The sequence below is a fragment of the Triplophysa rosa genome, linkage group LG8 (assembly GCF_024868665.1).
Source record: "Triplophysa rosa linkage group LG8, Trosa_1v2, whole genome shotgun sequence".
Lineage (NCBI taxonomy): Eukaryota > Metazoa > Chordata > Actinopteri > Cypriniformes > Nemacheilidae > Triplophysa > Triplophysa rosa.
In genome coordinates this window covers 82,281-100,351 of record NC_079897.1, presented here as the reverse complement: position 1 = coordinate 100,351, position 18,071 = coordinate 82,281, and the positions used below count along the sequence as shown (strand labels likewise).

General features: G+C 41.3%; 2 protein-coding genes across 4 annotated transcripts in view; both read right to left on the bottom strand.

Annotated features, from left to right (window-relative positions):
* The window catches only part of LOC130557688 (intermembrane lipid transfer protein VPS13B-like), a 79,052-nt gene extending 68,533 nt beyond the window's left edge, over window positions 1-10,519 (bottom strand). The window contains exons 1-10 of the mRNA XM_057339677.1: window positions 10,082-10,519; window positions 7,099-7,242; window positions 5,242-5,353; window positions 3,888-4,055; window positions 2,340-2,521; window positions 2,090-2,252; window positions 1,564-1,817; window positions 1,387-1,482; window positions 1,180-1,302; window positions 886-1,101 (exon numbers count right to left, since the gene is read on the bottom strand). Coding sequence (XP_057195660.1) covers window positions 886-1,101; window positions 1,180-1,302; window positions 1,387-1,482; window positions 1,564-1,817; window positions 2,090-2,252; window positions 2,340-2,521; window positions 3,888-4,055; window positions 5,242-5,353; window positions 7,099-7,242; window positions 10,082-10,228 — 1,605 coding nt within the window. The 5' untranslated portion in view covers window positions 10,229-10,519. The remainder of the gene's footprint in view (window positions 1-885; window positions 1,102-1,179; window positions 1,303-1,386; window positions 1,483-1,563; window positions 1,818-2,089; window positions 2,253-2,339; window positions 2,522-3,887; window positions 4,056-5,241; window positions 5,354-7,098; window positions 7,243-10,081) is intronic.
* A 1,572-nt stretch (window positions 10,520-12,091) lies between these two features.
* osr2 (odd-skipped related transciption factor 2) lies at window positions 12,092-17,116 on the bottom strand. Of its 3 annotated transcripts, none has more exons than XM_057340187.1 (4): window positions 17,036-17,116; window positions 13,034-13,651; window positions 12,789-12,888; window positions 12,092-12,568 (listed from the first exon to the last, which is right to left on the bottom strand). In XM_057340187.1, exons 2-4 carry the CDS (start codon window positions 13,624-13,626, stop codon window positions 12,386-12,388), a joined length of 876 nt encoding a protein of 291 aa, XP_057196170.1. In that variant the 5' UTR covers window positions 13,627-13,651; window positions 17,036-17,116; the 3' UTR covers window positions 12,092-12,385. The 3 variants fall into 3 exon arrangements, with proteins under 3 accessions (XP_057196170.1, XP_057196169.1, XP_057196171.1); XM_057340186.1 differs by lacking the exon at window positions 17,036-17,116 and adding an exon at window positions 14,427-14,555; XM_057340188.1 differs by lacking the exon at window positions 17,036-17,116 and adding an exon at window positions 14,427-14,555 and having other exon boundaries at window positions 12,092-12,486.
* Window positions 17,117-18,071: the final 955 nt, after the last annotated feature.

Genomic DNA, 18,071 nt, shown 5'->3' with positions numbered 1-18,071 from the left:
CACACACACACATGTTGGGTTTCCATGTTTTATGGGGACATTCCATAGACGCAATGGTTTTTATACTGTACAAACTGTATATCATATTCCCTACCCCTAACCCTAACAATCACACACAACTGTCTACCCACACACACGCACACACACGCACACATGTTGGGTTTCCATGTTTTATGGGGACATTCCATAGACGCAATGGTTTTTATACTGTACAAACTGTATATCATATTCCCTACCCCTAACCCTAACAATCACACACAACTGTCTACCCACACACACGCACACTCACGCACACATGTTGGGTTTCCATGTTTTATGGGGACATTCCATAGACGCAATGGTTTTTATACTGTACAAACTGTATATCATATTCCCTACCCCTAACCCTAACAATCACACACAACTGTCTACCCACACACACGCACACTCACGCACACATGTTGGGTTTCCATGTTTTATGGGGACATTCCATAGACGCAATGGTTTTTATACTGTACAAACTGTATATCATATTCCCTACCCCTAACCCTAACAATCACACACAACTGTCTGCTCTTTTACATTTTCACAAAAGTTCATTCTGTATGATTTATAAGCTTGTTTCCTAACGGGGACAAAAAAATGTCCAAGGATTTTGGATATTGCCATCTTTGTGGGGACATTTTGTCCCCATACGGTAGGGTTTACCCTTCCCACACACACACTGTGCTGCTTCACATCAGTCGTTTTATTCTTGTTTATATATACATTATAAATCAGTTTCATTTCCTTCTTATTGTTTTTAGAACTCTCAAGTATGTGTGATTTTAAATCCTTTACTTTTTAAAGATCTCTTACATCCATGATGTATTCTTTCTTTCTTTATGAGTCATTTCTATGTCAAGCACTTTGAATGAAATGTGTTATCTGAATCAGAGACTGAGGCTTCGTCTGTGTGTGTGAGCAGGTGTCTGCACTGCTAACCTTATGAATGTTTCCATTTAAGATAAATTCTGCTTTAACGCCATTGTTCTCAGGACTGCGGTAGTCGAAGAGCGAGTTGGTCAGGTAGGTCAAGCCCTTCACGCTCAGAGTCTCCCCACAGCGGAAGAACACTGCGTCCTGCAGCGGCAAACAAACGCTGGATGATGACATCATTCACACGCTGAGACCCGAGGTGTGTGATGTTGGGTGAATTACCTCCTCTTTTCTGTTCATATTCTCTTCAAAATCTCGAACTCCCATAATGCCCTTCAGACACACAGCACGACAACCGACAACTCCCACCTGACAGTCAAAGAAGGGCTCGCCCATCATCAGAGCCTGAAACAGAGAGAGAGAGCGAGCGTGAGCAGGAGCGTGATGATGACATCATCAGGTGATCTGACGGCTGATTGGTTCTCTCACCTCTACTGTGATGCCCTCCTGCTCCACGCACAACACCTCGCGTGACTTGACCTTCTGTGGACTGTAGTAACTGCTCTCAGAACAGCTCTCTGTTAGCTACACACAGGACGGGTCAGACTGTTAGGCTGTGGATGAATGAACCGGGCTGAGCATGGCTTTCTGGAAAGAGCTTTTTACCTTGAAGGTGACTGAGGCTTTGGTGCAGTAGAAGCCCACAGACACCACGGGGTCCTTGTAGGAGTGCTGAAGGGGTCGCGCTGTTCCGCCCTCTTCCGCATACACGCCAGACGCTCCTTCAGTCTCCTCCTCTTCAGGGCTCACGATGGCCGGGACGAACGACCAGGCCCACGACACCCAGCCCTGATCTTCATCCTCGCTCTGAAAGTACTGACCCGCCGCAAGAGACAGATCTGAGCCTTCCACCGTCAGACCTGCGGGAGACCAGACCATGTCAGCGTACTGGAATGTGTCATCTCGTTCTGTCTCGTGTCTGAGCGAGCGACTGTATTACGACATGTTTTAATGAAATGTCTCACTCAGGATTTGCTCATCTGTCTTTCTTCAGTGAGTCTTTGACATTTCCACACAACAGATTTCAACACTTATGAACGAACATCACCAGGTTAAAAAGATAATTTCAGATGACGGAACATGCACTGAAGATCAGCTCTTCTGACATATGTTAATGAGAGACGTGGCTCACCGGGGACGCTCTCTCTGAGCGAGCTGTTCTCTTCTCCGTCGCCGTCTCCGTCAACTCCCATCTCGCCGTAATACAGCGCCACACCCAACTCCATCAGCCGAATGAACATGGGCAACTGCTGGTCTGTCAAAGACAACTTCAGACTCTCCACCATTGTGTGAACCTCGACACAAACACACCACACACCACACACTTAACACGCCGCTCTGCAGGTCCTCACATAAACATGCTCTCTCTCTCTCTCTCTTACTTTAATGACGGCAGGGATTTTGGCGTTAATGTTGTCGTAGGTGAAGTGAAGACGAGTTCTGAAGGAACATTTGTAGAGCAGAGGGTCCTGATAAAACTCGATCTTTCCACTGGCATTCCGTCTATCCAAGCAGACTGTGCAGTCTGAAAAATTGATCACCTTCCTCAGGACCAGTTCAGGAGCTACAGTGAGTGAGAACAAGGGAGAGAGAGAGAGCATCAGAATATCACAACGGGTCATGGCTTTGATTTCCATCCCAACGGATCAAATGTCATCAGTTACTTTTGTAAACATGTTGTGAAGGTTTACAAACCCCAGTGCAGAACAACACCAGAGTAACCCTACCTAGTGCCCTAACTCTGGAACAGTCTTCTGAATAGTGTGCGGGAGGCAGACACACTCTTGTCAGTTTAAAAGACGCATCTCTTCAAGCTTGCGTCCACAACACTTCTATAACACAAATCCTCTGAGGGATTATTAGGCTGCATTCTTCAGATCAACGGAACCAGGAACCCTTCCTTTAACAACTGATGCACTTGTAGAACATTATTCTGCTCTCAGTTGTCTTCTCTTCTCTCACTGTTCTGAGGTCTGTAACCAGTCCAGATGGTGGAGCTGAAAGAGGGAGGCGGCGCAATAAGAATATTAAGATAATATTAAGTCTATCATCTACCTCTTTTCTTTTTGTTTTGCCCAGTTGTGTAAGCGCTGTGGAGCTTGTAGAGATGCAGCAGTGGTGTCAGAGGAGAACTGGTTCCTCTGGCTGGGTCTGGGTTCTCCAGAGGTTTTTTCTCCACTGTTTGCACACTGGCTGCATTCGTTTTGCTCGCTGGGGGGCTGCTGACATCAGCTTTAGGATTTTGTACTTGTTAATATTATTTTAAATGTGACATTTTGCGTGAATTATAACTACCCCATATAGGAACTGATAGTCTGAGAGAGACTATGTATTACCTGTGTTTCTCTTCTTTTCTCTTCTCTTCTCTCTGTGTGTGTGTGCTTGGTGTGCGTGTCAGTGCGTGTATGATATTTAATGATTGCTTATAGTTAGCATGTTTTCATGTACAGCTGCTTTGTAAGAATGAAAATTGTAAAAGTTTTATATAAATAAAAGTTGAGTTGAGTAAACCTGGTACAAAATACACCACCCCTCAGCCTCGAACGTGAGTCGAGCCCTAGAACCTGACAGCACGGCCACACCATAACCCCGCACAGATTTCTAGTGAACCTGATTGTGTACACTGACTTGAGTTTGTAAATAAAAACAGAACTTCACATGACTGGATCTGTGGGCCTGGAGGTAACATATACACATAAGAGACTGGTAATAAACAAAGAGAGCACATTTACTCTGATGTCACCATCAATCTCTTTAGATCTTCCCATCTCTGATGTTTACATGATGATTATTCTTCTGTCTCTTGCTTGCTTCATGTCATCTGTTACAGATTGTATTAGTTCTGCTTTCCTTCATGATGTGATGTGATCTCTCTCTCTCTCGTTGCTTCCACAAACACAAGAAACACAAAAGTGAAGATATGAACTCACAGATGATGTCCATGAACGCTCTGTCCCACAGATCGTCCACTGTGTAGCTCTCGGCAGAGGTGATGTTGACTGACAGCACGATGTCATCTTCCACATACTTCAAAATCAGGTTATTCACCACAATATTGACATTATTCACCACTCGACGAATAAGACTCTGGACGTACCCTACAAAGACAGAGCGAGAGAGTCAGATGAGTGTGTTAAAGCTACACAAGATCAATTTCATTCAGCACTCTTTTCTGAAATGCATCAGAACGCAATCCTTCAGTGGTTAAAAACATGTGCTTTAATGACCACAGACGTTTGCTATCGCCACACAGCCTCAGGGTCATGCACAGAGAACATCACATCACCCTGTGTGTGTTAAAAGAGATGCTCAGGACCAGAAGCTTCAGGTGAACAGCAAACATGTTCAGGTCATTATTTAACAAAGCATCTAAGTGCTGAAAATATGACAAACCAGAGACTTTTGGCAATAAAATATTAAAACATACAGTAATAAATCGTCATAACCGCAGCAGCAGTCGCAGTCCCACGTCAACTTATAAAACTTTAAAGCTTTTGCCTTGTTGTCCAACTCAAATGTTTGTCTTCCTGTGCGAGTGGAGTTGTGTGTTATTAATGAGCTCTGGGATCCTAACTACACAAACTCTTACAAGTGCACATGCAGGTGAAGAGCGCATTACAGCGTTTATTAACACCACTGCTGTATCATCAGCCATTTCAAATCACTTCTTGTCTTTAGCATATATGAGCGTGTGTTTGCCTATGCCACTCGTGTGTGTGTGTGTGTGTGTGTGTCGCACCTGCGTTCACAGTCAAAGTCAGCCCCTGTTAGTGCTCTCTGGATTTCATTTAGCCAGCGGAGCGCTTACACTTTCCCTCCTCCAGCCCTTCATCTCACTCTCTATAAACTATTGCTTCAGCTGCACCTGTGCCACGGCCCGCTGGGACCAAAACTTCAGCCATAAAATAACTGGAAAAACCAACGGCCTTATGTGTTACGCCAGCCAAAATCTGCTCTCAAACTCCAGCGGCGCGCGTGTGTGTGTGTGTGTGAAGAGAAATACACAGATATATTAACCAATATCATTTCTGTGACAAATCTCATGTCTCATTTCCTCATGTAAAAAAAAGAGCAAACGTCATTTGTGTAATGCAGATATTTTTATTTACGTGACAACACATTTAACTACTGAACGAATGTGTGTGCGCGCGTGTGTGTGTGTTCTCCAATAAAAAAAACAATCGATGCCCTGAGCTCTGATGGGGGTCTTTAAGAAGACTTCCAGATAAGAGCTGTTAGTCAGGGAGGGTCTGCGGACCCCGCGGCCTTCAGAACATCACTCACCTGGGGGCAGGTCAGGGTCACTGGGGGCTTGCTGCACTCGTCTGGGTTTAGGCACACTCTTGGAGCTCTCACTTCGATTGGTCGAGCTGGACGTACAACTTTCATTATCCTCCTAAAGACAGAACACACAGAAAGAATTACATTCACGACCTCACAAATAACATCTGCCCTCTGAGAGTAGAAGACTACACATTTCACAGCACCTTCTGAGTTGAATAAATAAACCCAAAGTTCAGCGCACGCGTGTGTGTGTGTGTGTGCGTATGTGTGTTGCTGAAGGCATGCGGTGCTGCACAGATGCACTGGGGAATAAACAGCACTAAAGGTTTGTTTCTCATTTATGGCAGCGGTCTGCCGAGTGTTTGTGATTAAAGAGTGAAGACACAGCTGAAAGAATGAAATGAACAGAGCGTCGAGGTCAAGAACAAACATTCTGTCCATAGATCAGCTTAACCCACAGCACACACACAGTTTTATAGAGCCATCACTGATAACAGCCACTGATTTACTAGAGAGAATTCACTTTATTACATCTGTTTCACACACACCCAGAACCACTCTTATTAGACTTCATGAGTCATTGTGACCTTTGACCTCACATGTCACGCTGTGAGTTCAACCCATTCACACGAGGCACACATACTTTGTTTTACTCACTTTCTTTATTATAATCATGACAACTCTCAGCAGTGCGCTGCTGATCATCATCATCATCATCATCATCATCACAGCCGTGAGAGAAGTAAACACAAACACACACTCATATACGCCTGTGTTTCCGTGCAGTGTGTAACGCTTCCTCACTGTCAACCACTTTCACAAGAAAAACACAAACTCACAACATGACCACACATGGTCATACGACACGCACAAACCCGCTCAAAACATTCAGCACCACAAACTAAAGACTAAGAGAAATCAGCATTCTGTCACGTGCCATTAAAGAGGTGCGTGTATGACACAGACAGACAGACAGACACTCCCGTACTGCCGTGTGTTTCTGCACATGGTGTGAACACTACAGCACATACTGTGTTTGAACGTCATTTGTAATTTTTCAAATGTGGATGAAACTCATCTGCATGAAACGTGTGTTCTTTGAAAGAACAGAACCCGTCATGACCGGCACAACACACGGCATGAAACACGCAAACGTGCGGTAGCTGCAGCGCTGGGTGACATTACCGCAGTGAAAGCGCCATGTGTTATAAATCTATTCTGCAGAAGCATAAGCGCCTCTAATTGACTTCCCTTCAAAATGTGTTTGCAAGCGGCCAGCTGGACCTGCAGAACCATCTAAACATGATGGAATGCTTTTCTAAACACCTCATTCTGACTTATTTACAATCAGAACTCCATCTGTCGCATGCACTACACTGGCACTTTACATTTACATTGACGCATTTGGCAGACGCTTCTATCCAAGGCGACTTACATTGCATTATACTATACATTTGTTTCTGACTACATGCAATCCCTGGGATCCAACCCATGACCCATGACCCATGATGACCCATGACCATGCTCTAACCACTGAGCCACAGGAAAGTGTTACTTTGTAACAAATGTCCAATGAAATCAAAGCACCAGAAGCATTACTGTAGGCTGAGCTGTATTATATGAGCCGAAAACTTCTAAAAGCTCTTTCTGAGGTTTTCTGTGCACATGAACTGCTCAATAATACACTCACACCTGACACGATCACGTTTGCCTTTCTAAAGCGCTTTCACACTGCACATATCCTGCACCAAATATGTTGCTTGGCATTAACAAATGAGTAAATGAGCGTGACGGTTCAAATCTTTTGTGCATGGACATCATCAGTTAAACGTTTGATGGTCAGCGTTTGTGACTGACCGTGGCTGCGTCTCGGAGTTTCAGGATACACTCCATGGTGTTGATGGTGATGACTACAGCCTCCGAGCTCAGTTTGGTCCAGGGCACGTGGATGCGCAGCTCGTGAATGTGTCCGCTCAGAAACGTGAAGGGCAGCTTCAGTTCCTGCAAACACACAGTCTGTCAGTTAAAGCAAAGCCAAGAGCTGCTTGAAAAGAAGAACAAATGTCTGTTTACTGCAAACCTCCACATGTTTCTCCTCTAACTCTCAAAGCAAACACATTCTACAGAAATAAGACATGTACAGCTGCAACCATGAGACAAAAAACACATCAAAAACTTCCCAGAAGAACGTTTCTGACAAACTAGCTTTAATAGAAGATTACTAAAGAAAGTTGAACTCCCGCTCAGGACGACAAAAGCTGCTTTTAATAAGATCTGTGTGTGCATGCGACATGCATGTGTGTCTAAAGCCAAACATTCTCACAACATGACAGAGTGATTCATTCCAGATATCTGAACTGCTCAAAAGCTCAATGTTGTCGGAAAATGAAAGCAAAGCAAAGATTCTGTTACATGCATCCGAGTTTAACAGCTGACAAACAGAGTGAATCTTCAGATAAATCTCTTTATCCATATCAACTGTACAGTCGGGAGAACCGGGACGATTCCCGGCCTGCTGGCAGCCAGCCGTTTCATTGCCTTTATGTACTGAAGTGATAACTTTTGATTTTGGCCTGTTGGCCGCTACTGCATGCGTGCCGTGAGTATTTTTCATCACGTAAAACCTCTTCAAGAAGCTTATTTTACTGACGTGTTGATTATAAAACTTGATCCGCATTGTTTGTGTGCTCATTCGGGTCTGTGTAGTGCGAGTTGTACATTTATTTACATTTACATTTATGCATTTGGCAGACGCTTTTGTCCGAAGCCACTTACATTGCATTGTATTATACATTAGTTTCTGACTATGTGCAATCCCCTGGGATCCAACCCATGACCCATGACCCATGACCCATGACCATGCTATAACCATTGAGCCACAGGAAAGCTGCCTGTGAGTTGTAGACAGAAAGCCATCGCGCTTTACAGTATCTGTTGCTCTGATGTTTGCAGACCAGGATTCTTTCTTTCAGTGCTGGAGAGTGACAACACGACGTGTTTCCCCCTCACGTATACATTTAAAACATAACATGAAGGATATTCTGTACGTAGTCTTATTTGTTATAGTAAAAGACTGAAATAAAGTTGCCTTGACGTTGGACGTTCGATTTTTCTGAATTTAGGGACCGTCTCCAAAGTTACATACACATTAATATAAACATTTAAATGACTTAATGACTTACAGTCACAAAACCAGCTGCACAGTCTTCATGTAGGTGTTAGCTGTAATAATGTACACCTTTTCAGATATCTTTACAATAAACCAGCAAATCATGTGTAAATATTGTTGTGTTTTACTACTGTATGGGCTTCTACACAAAATAAGCTCATCAGCATTTACAGGGAAGGACTTACAGTCATAAAGCTGATGTTGATTCAGTCAGTGCAGGAGTGATGATTGACAGCACGATGCAGTTGTTTCCCCTCACACATACAATTTAAGCATATAATGTGTATTTGTTTTGTGGTTCCTCAATTTGGTGGCCTAGTCGAGTGTGGACTTTCCCGACCTGAATTTGTTGTGTTTCCGTCTGTTATGGGGACATTGAATAGACGTAATGGTTTTTATACTGTAGGACTGGTTTTGAGCGGGTTTTGTCGCCATGGTAACTTATGCTACACGGCTAACCTGCTCCAGAGCAAGTTTTATTCTGGGTTCGAGATCCAAAACCAAAACTGGACCAATCAGTTCTGAGAAAAGTGACTTATATCTGACGCAGTGAAGAAAGAAAGAAAAGTTTAAAGTGATCAGATGTTAGAGGGAAATCTTTTGATGCTAATTGTTTCTTATATGTATATTTTATTGATTATAATTATGTCTAATTTATGTCTCTTAATTATTACATGAGATGATCAATATTAATAAATGAATAATAAACGAAGCGTTTAAATTAGTATAACTATATACTGTACGTTTAAATACAAGCTTCATTATATAAAGCTTTTTAAAGCAATGACGCATACCTGTTTTTATTTGACCTTTTTGTAAACCTATATAAAATACATAAATTCTGTTGATTCACTTGCATCGATATAGTCAGTCATTTTCTTCTCAAACTTTCACTGCAGCAGTGTTTATTTCTGCCTGGTAAATGTGATTTTAATTCGTGTGATTATTTTGATAGTGATCTCTTCGTCTTCAACAGAAAAGTGAATTGCGCTGATATTGCAAGAAGTCAATCAAACTGATGATGCTTTCTGTTTCCCGCATGTGTCACACTTTCAGGTGCACGCGCCTCGCGAACTCTGTTGACAGAGAACGTTTATACTAAGTGTTGTGCAACGGATGAACCTGATCTAAACCAGCTTGGGTTTGTCAACCCGAAACTTACTCTGCAACCAGGAGTTTGTTCATCTCGCTTCGTGCAATAGGCCTCGGGGTTAGGTGCTTTAACACCGTTGTTATTCATCATTATATAATTTCCCTCTTAATTTAGGCATACATTATTGTTAGGGTGTGGTGTGGTTATACGCTTTCCCTAAAAATATGTTGTTCCAGGGTCAACAAAGTAGCCTTTGGTGCACCAAAAATAAAGAATAGATCGAGCTATGTGATAGTAAGAGGACAAGAGAACTACATTTAAACAAATGATGATGTTCAGAAATGTACATGCTCTTAATTCCTATGGTGTCTATCTTGTCTAATCAATTGTCAATATACAATGACATTGTTTTTTTCTCCAGCTGTCACTCACAGTCGGTAACGGCAATGATGAACCACGAAAACAAACCGATCAGTCAAAAATCAAAAATCCGCAGAAACAAGCGAGCATGTACTGATCTCGGACAAACTGATTTGGTCAATTGAAAACTATTGAGCGAAATACTGTGTGCATCTCACCTGCTCCAGGACGTCCAGTCTCAGGTCCAGTTTGCTCAGCACCACGTCGCCGCCCCATAATGACAGCTGCAGGTCCGACGGTTTCAGGTTCTTTATGTAGCGGTTCACATAACTCATTAAAAGAGGAGTAACATACGACTCCAACATCCTGACGTGTCTTCACACCTGCGTACACGGTGTGTTCAGTGACAGTCACGAACGCACATCATTCAGGCTGATGTTGTGATGAGTTCTGACTGTAGAGAAACTGTGCCAAGGCTCTTAAATAACAAGAGAATATGAAGCTGCTGATGCACAAACTCAAAGCGTAAAGTTTCGCTAAATACTACACAATGACACACAAACACCGCGTCAATTACAGCTTCATAAGACGAGTCGCGATGCTCCATACACACAAACGCAAACAGTCGCCGTTACTTCCGCATACACAGCAGCACTTCCGCCTGCGCGGACAAGTCATCACCGATGCCGAGCAGTCCAAAAAACAGACGTGTGCGTGTGAATGCGAGTTTCAGAAAGCGTGAAAACGCCGTGTTATCTGTCAGTACTGTTGGAAGCTGCTGTAAAATGACTTGAAATGACCTCTGAGCGAAACTATCGTCAGCAGCGCAGTTTATTAAACAGTTTATTTGACAGCGCGTGCGTTCACAAGCGCAGGTGTTTCATTATTAAAACACTAATAATCGTGACGAGATATTTATTATGCTGAGCAAATAATTATTAACGACGATACAGCTATAATCTATAATACTGTTTAAAACACTGACTGGTAATTAAATGCCTTATCATTACAAAACGCTAACAACTAATACATAAGTAATTATTTTTAAACACCCATGGAATAGTCATTAAACAATAACAATTCCTAATAAACACAAAAACAATAATGATAGCACAATCATTGCTGATAATGTATTTATCAAAGCTCAAGCAGGTCGGAGATCGCAGAAGTAGGCTATGTGTAAAATTAATCTATTATGAACCCCACAAAGGTCTTTTCCCACGGTGGATTATCTACATAAAACGATGTTTGCGTGTATTTTTCCCGACTGTCAGGAGCGCATTAGGTTGCGCATGCAGCGCATATTTAATCTGTGTGCGTGTGTTCATGTGTTTGAGGTTTTACAAAGTGCACTTGCTCTAGTCCAATAATATATCTTCTATTTTTGCTTCCATCCGTTGAGATTTGACTTTTAAGGAATAATCAAGGCTTTTGATGGGAATCATGTCAGTTTTGATTCTGTTCCAAACAAAAACGTTTTCCTGATTATTTATAGCATTTATACGTAATTGAGTTGTGTCCTTCGTAAAACAAGATTAGTCCTCTTTTAAATACACGCGGAGGATTAGACTTATTTTGACAGAATAATTCGGTTATGTGTGTGACTTTTAATGTACACAGCTCCGGTCAATTTAGACAAAAACATATTTAAAATGTTCAAAGCAATTATGATATTATTATTTGTATAATAGTTAGTATGTATATTATTATTATTGTAGTAACTAATTCAACTGCACGCTCTTTATGTTATTATTTTTTAACGAATATTTCAGTAAAAACTGTTTGTAATGTACAATTCCTGAGAGGATGAAATCATCACAAATTACGAACTTCTATTTGATTTTTTTACACAAATACATATATGTGTGTGTGAACGTGTGAATTTACTGAACTGAATTTTGGTCAGTATTAAATTCAACCAGGCATTTGTTTATGAAAATATTTAATAAAAAAACCTTCAGTTAAATGATGTGTATTTTTTCTATACTAATCGCAGCATCCTATTATATCGCCTAAATTATAGAGTAAGATTTAGTTTAAATTTTGCCTTAACACAGCCTAACCATAATAAACTGCTGCTAATAATAATAACAACGAAATGAAATACTCATCTAATATTGTGGTAGTAGAATTTGTGACACATTTTCAGCAGAATAATGCTGTCATTTAAAATAAAATAAAACATAATAAAAGAAAAAAGAAACAAAGGAAAATGTGTAGTGAAAGAATTTTATTACAGATGTTGACCAAGTACTCGCATTGTATTGGCGTCGGGTGCAACATATTTTATCAATCCAATTCTCATTTAGGAAAGCAGCCCTGTCTGCTTTATTTATACAATTCATTTCCCAAACACAGATGTTTGCAACAACATTCATCTCAGATAAAACATTAAAAAACAATCAAGACTATTTATTTACATGAGTTCATACAGTCCGTTTGGGTGCACTTGTGTCCTCCTTATTTCTTGTCCATAACACATGTCTTCGTGAATAAGAGCGTTTGGTGTGTGTGTTCGTTTATCAGAAGTCATGTTGCGGTGTGTGTGTCAAACTGTGGCGTCGCAGGTCACAGTTGCGCCGAAACACCTTGCCGCAGCGGCCGCAGGAGAAAGGCTTGAGGTCTGTATGGGTGAGAAGGTGAGTTTTCAGGTTACTTCTTTGATTAAAGGTTCTTCCACATGTGGGGCATTTGTGAGGAGATTCCTGTTCAGATTTGAAGCAAGCAAATGATTATTAGGCTACCTTTATTTTGACATCAAATGTATTATTTTAATAGTACACATTTGAGGCTCAGATGAGGGAATTGAAAGCGATTGGAATTGAAACACCCGCAGCCCCGAAACGACACGAAGATCGCATGCAGCGAGAAAGACCAGAAATGTTTGCGTGTGGTGTTGAAAAAACAATAGTGTGGGCTACAAACCTGCATGTGCAGCGTTTTATGAACAGCCAACGTTCGCGACTGACAAAATCCTTTTCCGCACTCTTGACATTTGAAAGGTTTCTCCTTGGAGTGAATGTATCTGGAAAACACGCCACAGTAATGATGTTAGACCTCTTTCATTATAATAAATAAATAAAGATCCGGGCAAAAAGTCTCATCAAACCCTCTCTCTCGCACCGCCACCCCGCGTGAATGTCTGTCGGGGGTAAAGAGCAGTCTCTCACCTGTGGTCTCTCAGGTGGTCTTGTCTCCTGAAGGCCTTCTGGCAGATGTCGCAGGTGTACGGCCGCTCGTCCGTGTGCGTGCGCTCGTGGATCAGCAGGTTGTAGGACTTGGTGAAGTGTCTGCCGCAAAACTTACAAATAAATTCCTTTTTGGTTTTGGACGGAAGTCTCCCGCGCGTGGGCTTTCTGTCCGGGGAGAGTTTGTTCAGCTCGGCGGTCAGTTTGGAGAGCTCGCCGGGCTTCGGCGGATCCTCCTGCGTGGCCGCGACCGCGAGGTTGGCGAAGTCAAATCTGGGTCTGTCCTTGTGAAGCGAGGGGACGAAGCGCGTCACGGATCCGTGTTTTGGGTGAAAAAGGTGCGCTGCGAAAGGAAGAGCCGCGGGAAACGGAAAGCGAGGGTCCACTAGGCCTTGTACGTGAGGATAAGCCAGAGTCCAGTGGTTCATGTGCATGCTTTGAATCGAACCGAGCCCGTAGAGTCCCTGCAGATGATCCACGGCCGCGGGGAAAGTGTTGACCGCCTGCAGGAACGAGTAGTTGAGCTGCAGGGACGGGTGAAGCGGGATCGGGGCCGGTAGCGCTTTACTGCCCATGTCTGAACCGAACTCCAGCACAGCCCTGCGTGGAAAAAAACACACAGCACTCGTGAGCCGAGCCCAACCGAAACACAATCTGTTCGTCCACACGCAACACATTTTCACTGTTAATTCACTTTCTTTTCATCCTTAAAAACACATGGATTTACTCCTTTCATCGTGCGCACATCTCCATGCACTTACAGCTATTATTTTAATAAAGGTAGACTATATTTTCTTTTTCATTCCGTTTTCGTCCTGTCCACTTTATTAGGCCGACATGAAAAGAATGTCTCAGTTGTGAAATTTACAGAGTGAATTCAAAGCAAAATAAGTTTGGTCGCTACTTTGACATTTCGAAGAAAAATGCAATTTAACCAGAACACTGTAAATGTTTGGATGAATGGATGTGAAGTTTTTGAAGGACACTCGGATGAGGGTGACTGAGATTTAACGTTTATGAAAGATTTACTCTTTAAACAAAAGCAAAAATTCAATCACTCATATATATATATATATATATATATATATATATATAAACAAACAACATTTTCACTTTTATTTAGATCTGTTAATGGCAGGCAAACCGAGTTTCTGTTTCTTGCACTCCAGATTTAGTCTAAAAAAAACTTTAAAAAACTAACTACAAATCGCAAGAATAGAATATTTCATGTGATCCGATGAATTTTCCATGACCGTATATCAGATGAAGAGTTTCACATAGTCATTTAGGATCCATAATACAATTGTTTTCGTTTTTGACCTGTAACATCATCAATGCAGGAGTTTAATGACATGGAATCAAGTGAATCTCTCACCCCACAAACACGATGCCAAAGGTCGCAGTTTCACCGTAAATCCACAAACGACGACAAACAAACTTCAGAGGAAATTCACACAATGTCACGGTTAAAACATGATGAAGTGTGTCAGGTGGAGTCCGCGGATCTGCTCTGGATCTTCACATCGACAAGTTCTTGTTCTTGTTCGGTCGGCGGAGCTTCACGACTCGACTCTTCTCGACCCGCCTCCCCCCCCCCCTCTCTCTCTCTCTCTCTCTCTCTCTCTCTCTCTCTCTCTCTCTCTCTCTCTCTCTCCCCCACCGTCATCAGTAAAGTCACACTAAACTCAATCTGTGTTTATTTGTGTTTCATGACACACTTACATTACTGCACTCGGCTCTATTCCCTAAACACACACAATTCACGAACACAAAGACACGTTTGCAATGTTTCAGACGAGTTGTTCTTGAGAAGCAGATCAATGAAACGAGCAGTTTAATTCTTGTGTTGTGTGTTTCACATTAATCTACTGACGTGTGTCATAAAGATAATACAAAATTTTAACAACTCACTTTAACCACCCGAAAAAACACCTGTGCTTGAAAAGCAAAGTTTCTTTATTCTCAAATAAAACTGTTGTCATGTGAAGATTGCTTCAAAACACAAAACAGTTTATGCTCAACATATCAAATAAATGCAAAATTGCGTAGAACAATTATATACATGTTCTAAAATCAAATAACGGCATAAATAATTATATGATGTAGGTGCAGCTGAATTATTAACTAATAATCTAATAATGGCTTAAATATTTGATGTTTTGTCGAGTTAAAACATAGTAAAAGAATTGAGAAATTAATAACGGACACAATTTATGCAAACATTTCTATGTATCTATATCATTTTAATAAACATTTTTTCTTTTTTAACACCGATGTTTATCTTTCGGAATAAACACTTACGATATGAATTGTAGCCTATTTTAAATCGCATTCATTAAACACTATAAAATACTTTTTTAATAAATTGAGTTAAATTAAGTAAAAAATAAGGTAAATATCAATAAAGTTGATTATTTATGAATCGCTCTGACGGTCATAACTTGATGTTGTTTCACTGCTTCATGTGTGCTTTTTTAATCATTTGCTTTTACTGCATTTTAAGTGAAGTGCGCCGTCTATCGGTCATAGTGCACAACAACACTAGCGACACGCACGCACGCACGCACGCACACACACACTACATTATTATTATTATTATTATTATTATTGCTTATTATTTGAAACAACGAATAAGACCTGCAGTTTTATTTCTGATATAGTGTTAAGTCATTATTAGACTGTATCTTGTGATCGCACAAATAAATAAATGGAAATAAATTGCCACAAAATTTATCCCACACAAAAAAACAGAATTCCACAACAAATCAGATGCTTTTAGTGTTTTCAATAGAAATAATAAAAGCAGAATTAATTACTCCAAAAGAAAGAAACTCTACAAACTTCATCCGACAACTGTAAAGACACTAGAGCTTAGCTGAAAAAACACTTGTTTCTTTAAGTTCCAATATTGTGGCTGGTTTATATAGAGAAGTTTAATTTTAGAAATAAAATGCATGGTGAGTTGTGTCAGCTGTCCTCCGATCACTAATTCCTACTAATTGGTCTGTCATGAGCACACATATCTGTGTGTCTGGACACTGAATATAACCTCACACACACGCACGCACACATGTCTGGTTTACTATCTCCGTGGGGACAGTCCATAGGCGTAATGGGGACAGGCGTAATGTTTTTATACTGTACAAACTGTATATTCTATCCCCTATCCCTAACCCAACCCCTAAACCTAAAGATCATAGAACACTTTTTGCATTGTTAGATTTAAAAAATATATTGTTCTGTACAATTTATAAGCTTTTTTGCCCATGGGGACCTCAATTTTGGTCCTCACAGTGACACGAGTCCCCATGTGTTGGTGTGCATTCAGGTTTAGGTCCCCACCGGGATATACAAACATGAACAAACACACACACACACACACACACACACACACGTTCGGTTTCTAGACATCGTGGGGTCTTTTCAAAGTCATAATAATTTTTATACTGTATATATTGTATGTTGTAACCCTCACCCTATCCCTAAACCACTAAACTAACACTATCTCTAAACCAAACCATCACACAAACCTCTGCATTTATACATTTTTAAATAAACATCATTTAATTTGATTTATAATAAATTTACATCATGTAGGTAAATCAGCCCTGACGATATAAAAACCAGTACACACGCACACACTCGCTATAATGGCTGCCTCAAACAATCACACACTAAAGTTCAGCACGCCGCCCGTGAACAGACCCAACATCCAACGGAGCAGCAGCTGCTCACACACACACACACACACACACACACACACACACACGGGACTGCTGATCCTGCCGGTGAGTGTTCTTGGGTTTTATTGATATCTAACTCTGTTTCGGGAATTTAAGCACGAGGAAGTGATCAAGAACTCTCATGTGCTCGCAGAACGACCGCTTGTTCAAAAGGCCCTGAAACACCATTCTGATCCGTTTCATTGAGCGATGTGTGAAGAAGATTAAACAACTGCAGTTTTGGAAAGAAGCTGATATTTACCTGCGGAGGAGAATGTGGAGGTGCAGAACAGTTTTTATCCTCTGTGTTGAATGAGACGGAGTTGCATACGGTGAGACAGGATGTCAGTCGTGATGGTGGTACGTTCAGTATATCTGCTGTGGTTACACAGCCCCCTTCTGCTCTCATCCTGCCCCTGCCTTGAAAAACACCCCCAAATGTGACATCTGAGGTACACTGATGTTACACGAGCATCTACCCAAAAATCCCACAGTGTTTGCCAAAGCTCTCGCTAGTTAAACCCTTTTCACGAACACAATAGATGTCAAACATCTTTAAAACACAGTGCCGGCGTTCTCTTACACTGCTGGACACAACGTCACAAACATGTTTCAATCCATGAGATTCTTTTCAGATTTAAAGCAATAGATCTCATGTTGCACGTAAGAAATCTTCTGAAAGTAATTCATCTCACACGTTTGTGGATCGTGATGTCATCTGTGTGTTATCCTGCAGGTCTGATGTGTTCCCTCACTTCACTTCTGCAGAAGAACATGAGAGGGATTTTCATGTCTCAACAGCAGATGATCTTTAACATATGATCTATTTGTGGAGAGCTGATGGATTCAGTTTCATCTGATGTTAAATTCTGTTTAATGGTCTTGAATACAAGACACTGGAAATGAAAAAAATGAGTTTGTTAAAGTACAGCATAAAACACAGAACACAAAACACTATAACTACTATGCAATCGTTAAAGTGGAAGTCACTAAAACTTGTATTATCTTACACACTTTAGTGGAATGTTCTTCAAATGTGCTGCTATCTGTGAATGTGTGAACAACACACGCACAAACACACGCACGCACGCACGCACGCACGCACGCACGCACGCACGCACGCACGCACGCACACACGCACACACACACACACACACACACACACACATAGGTATGTTTGACAAACTGTATATTCTATCCCCTACCCCTAACCCAACCCCTAAACCTAAAGATCATAGAAAACTTTTTGCATTTTTAGATTTGTAAAAAATATTGTTCTGTACAATTTATAAGCTTTT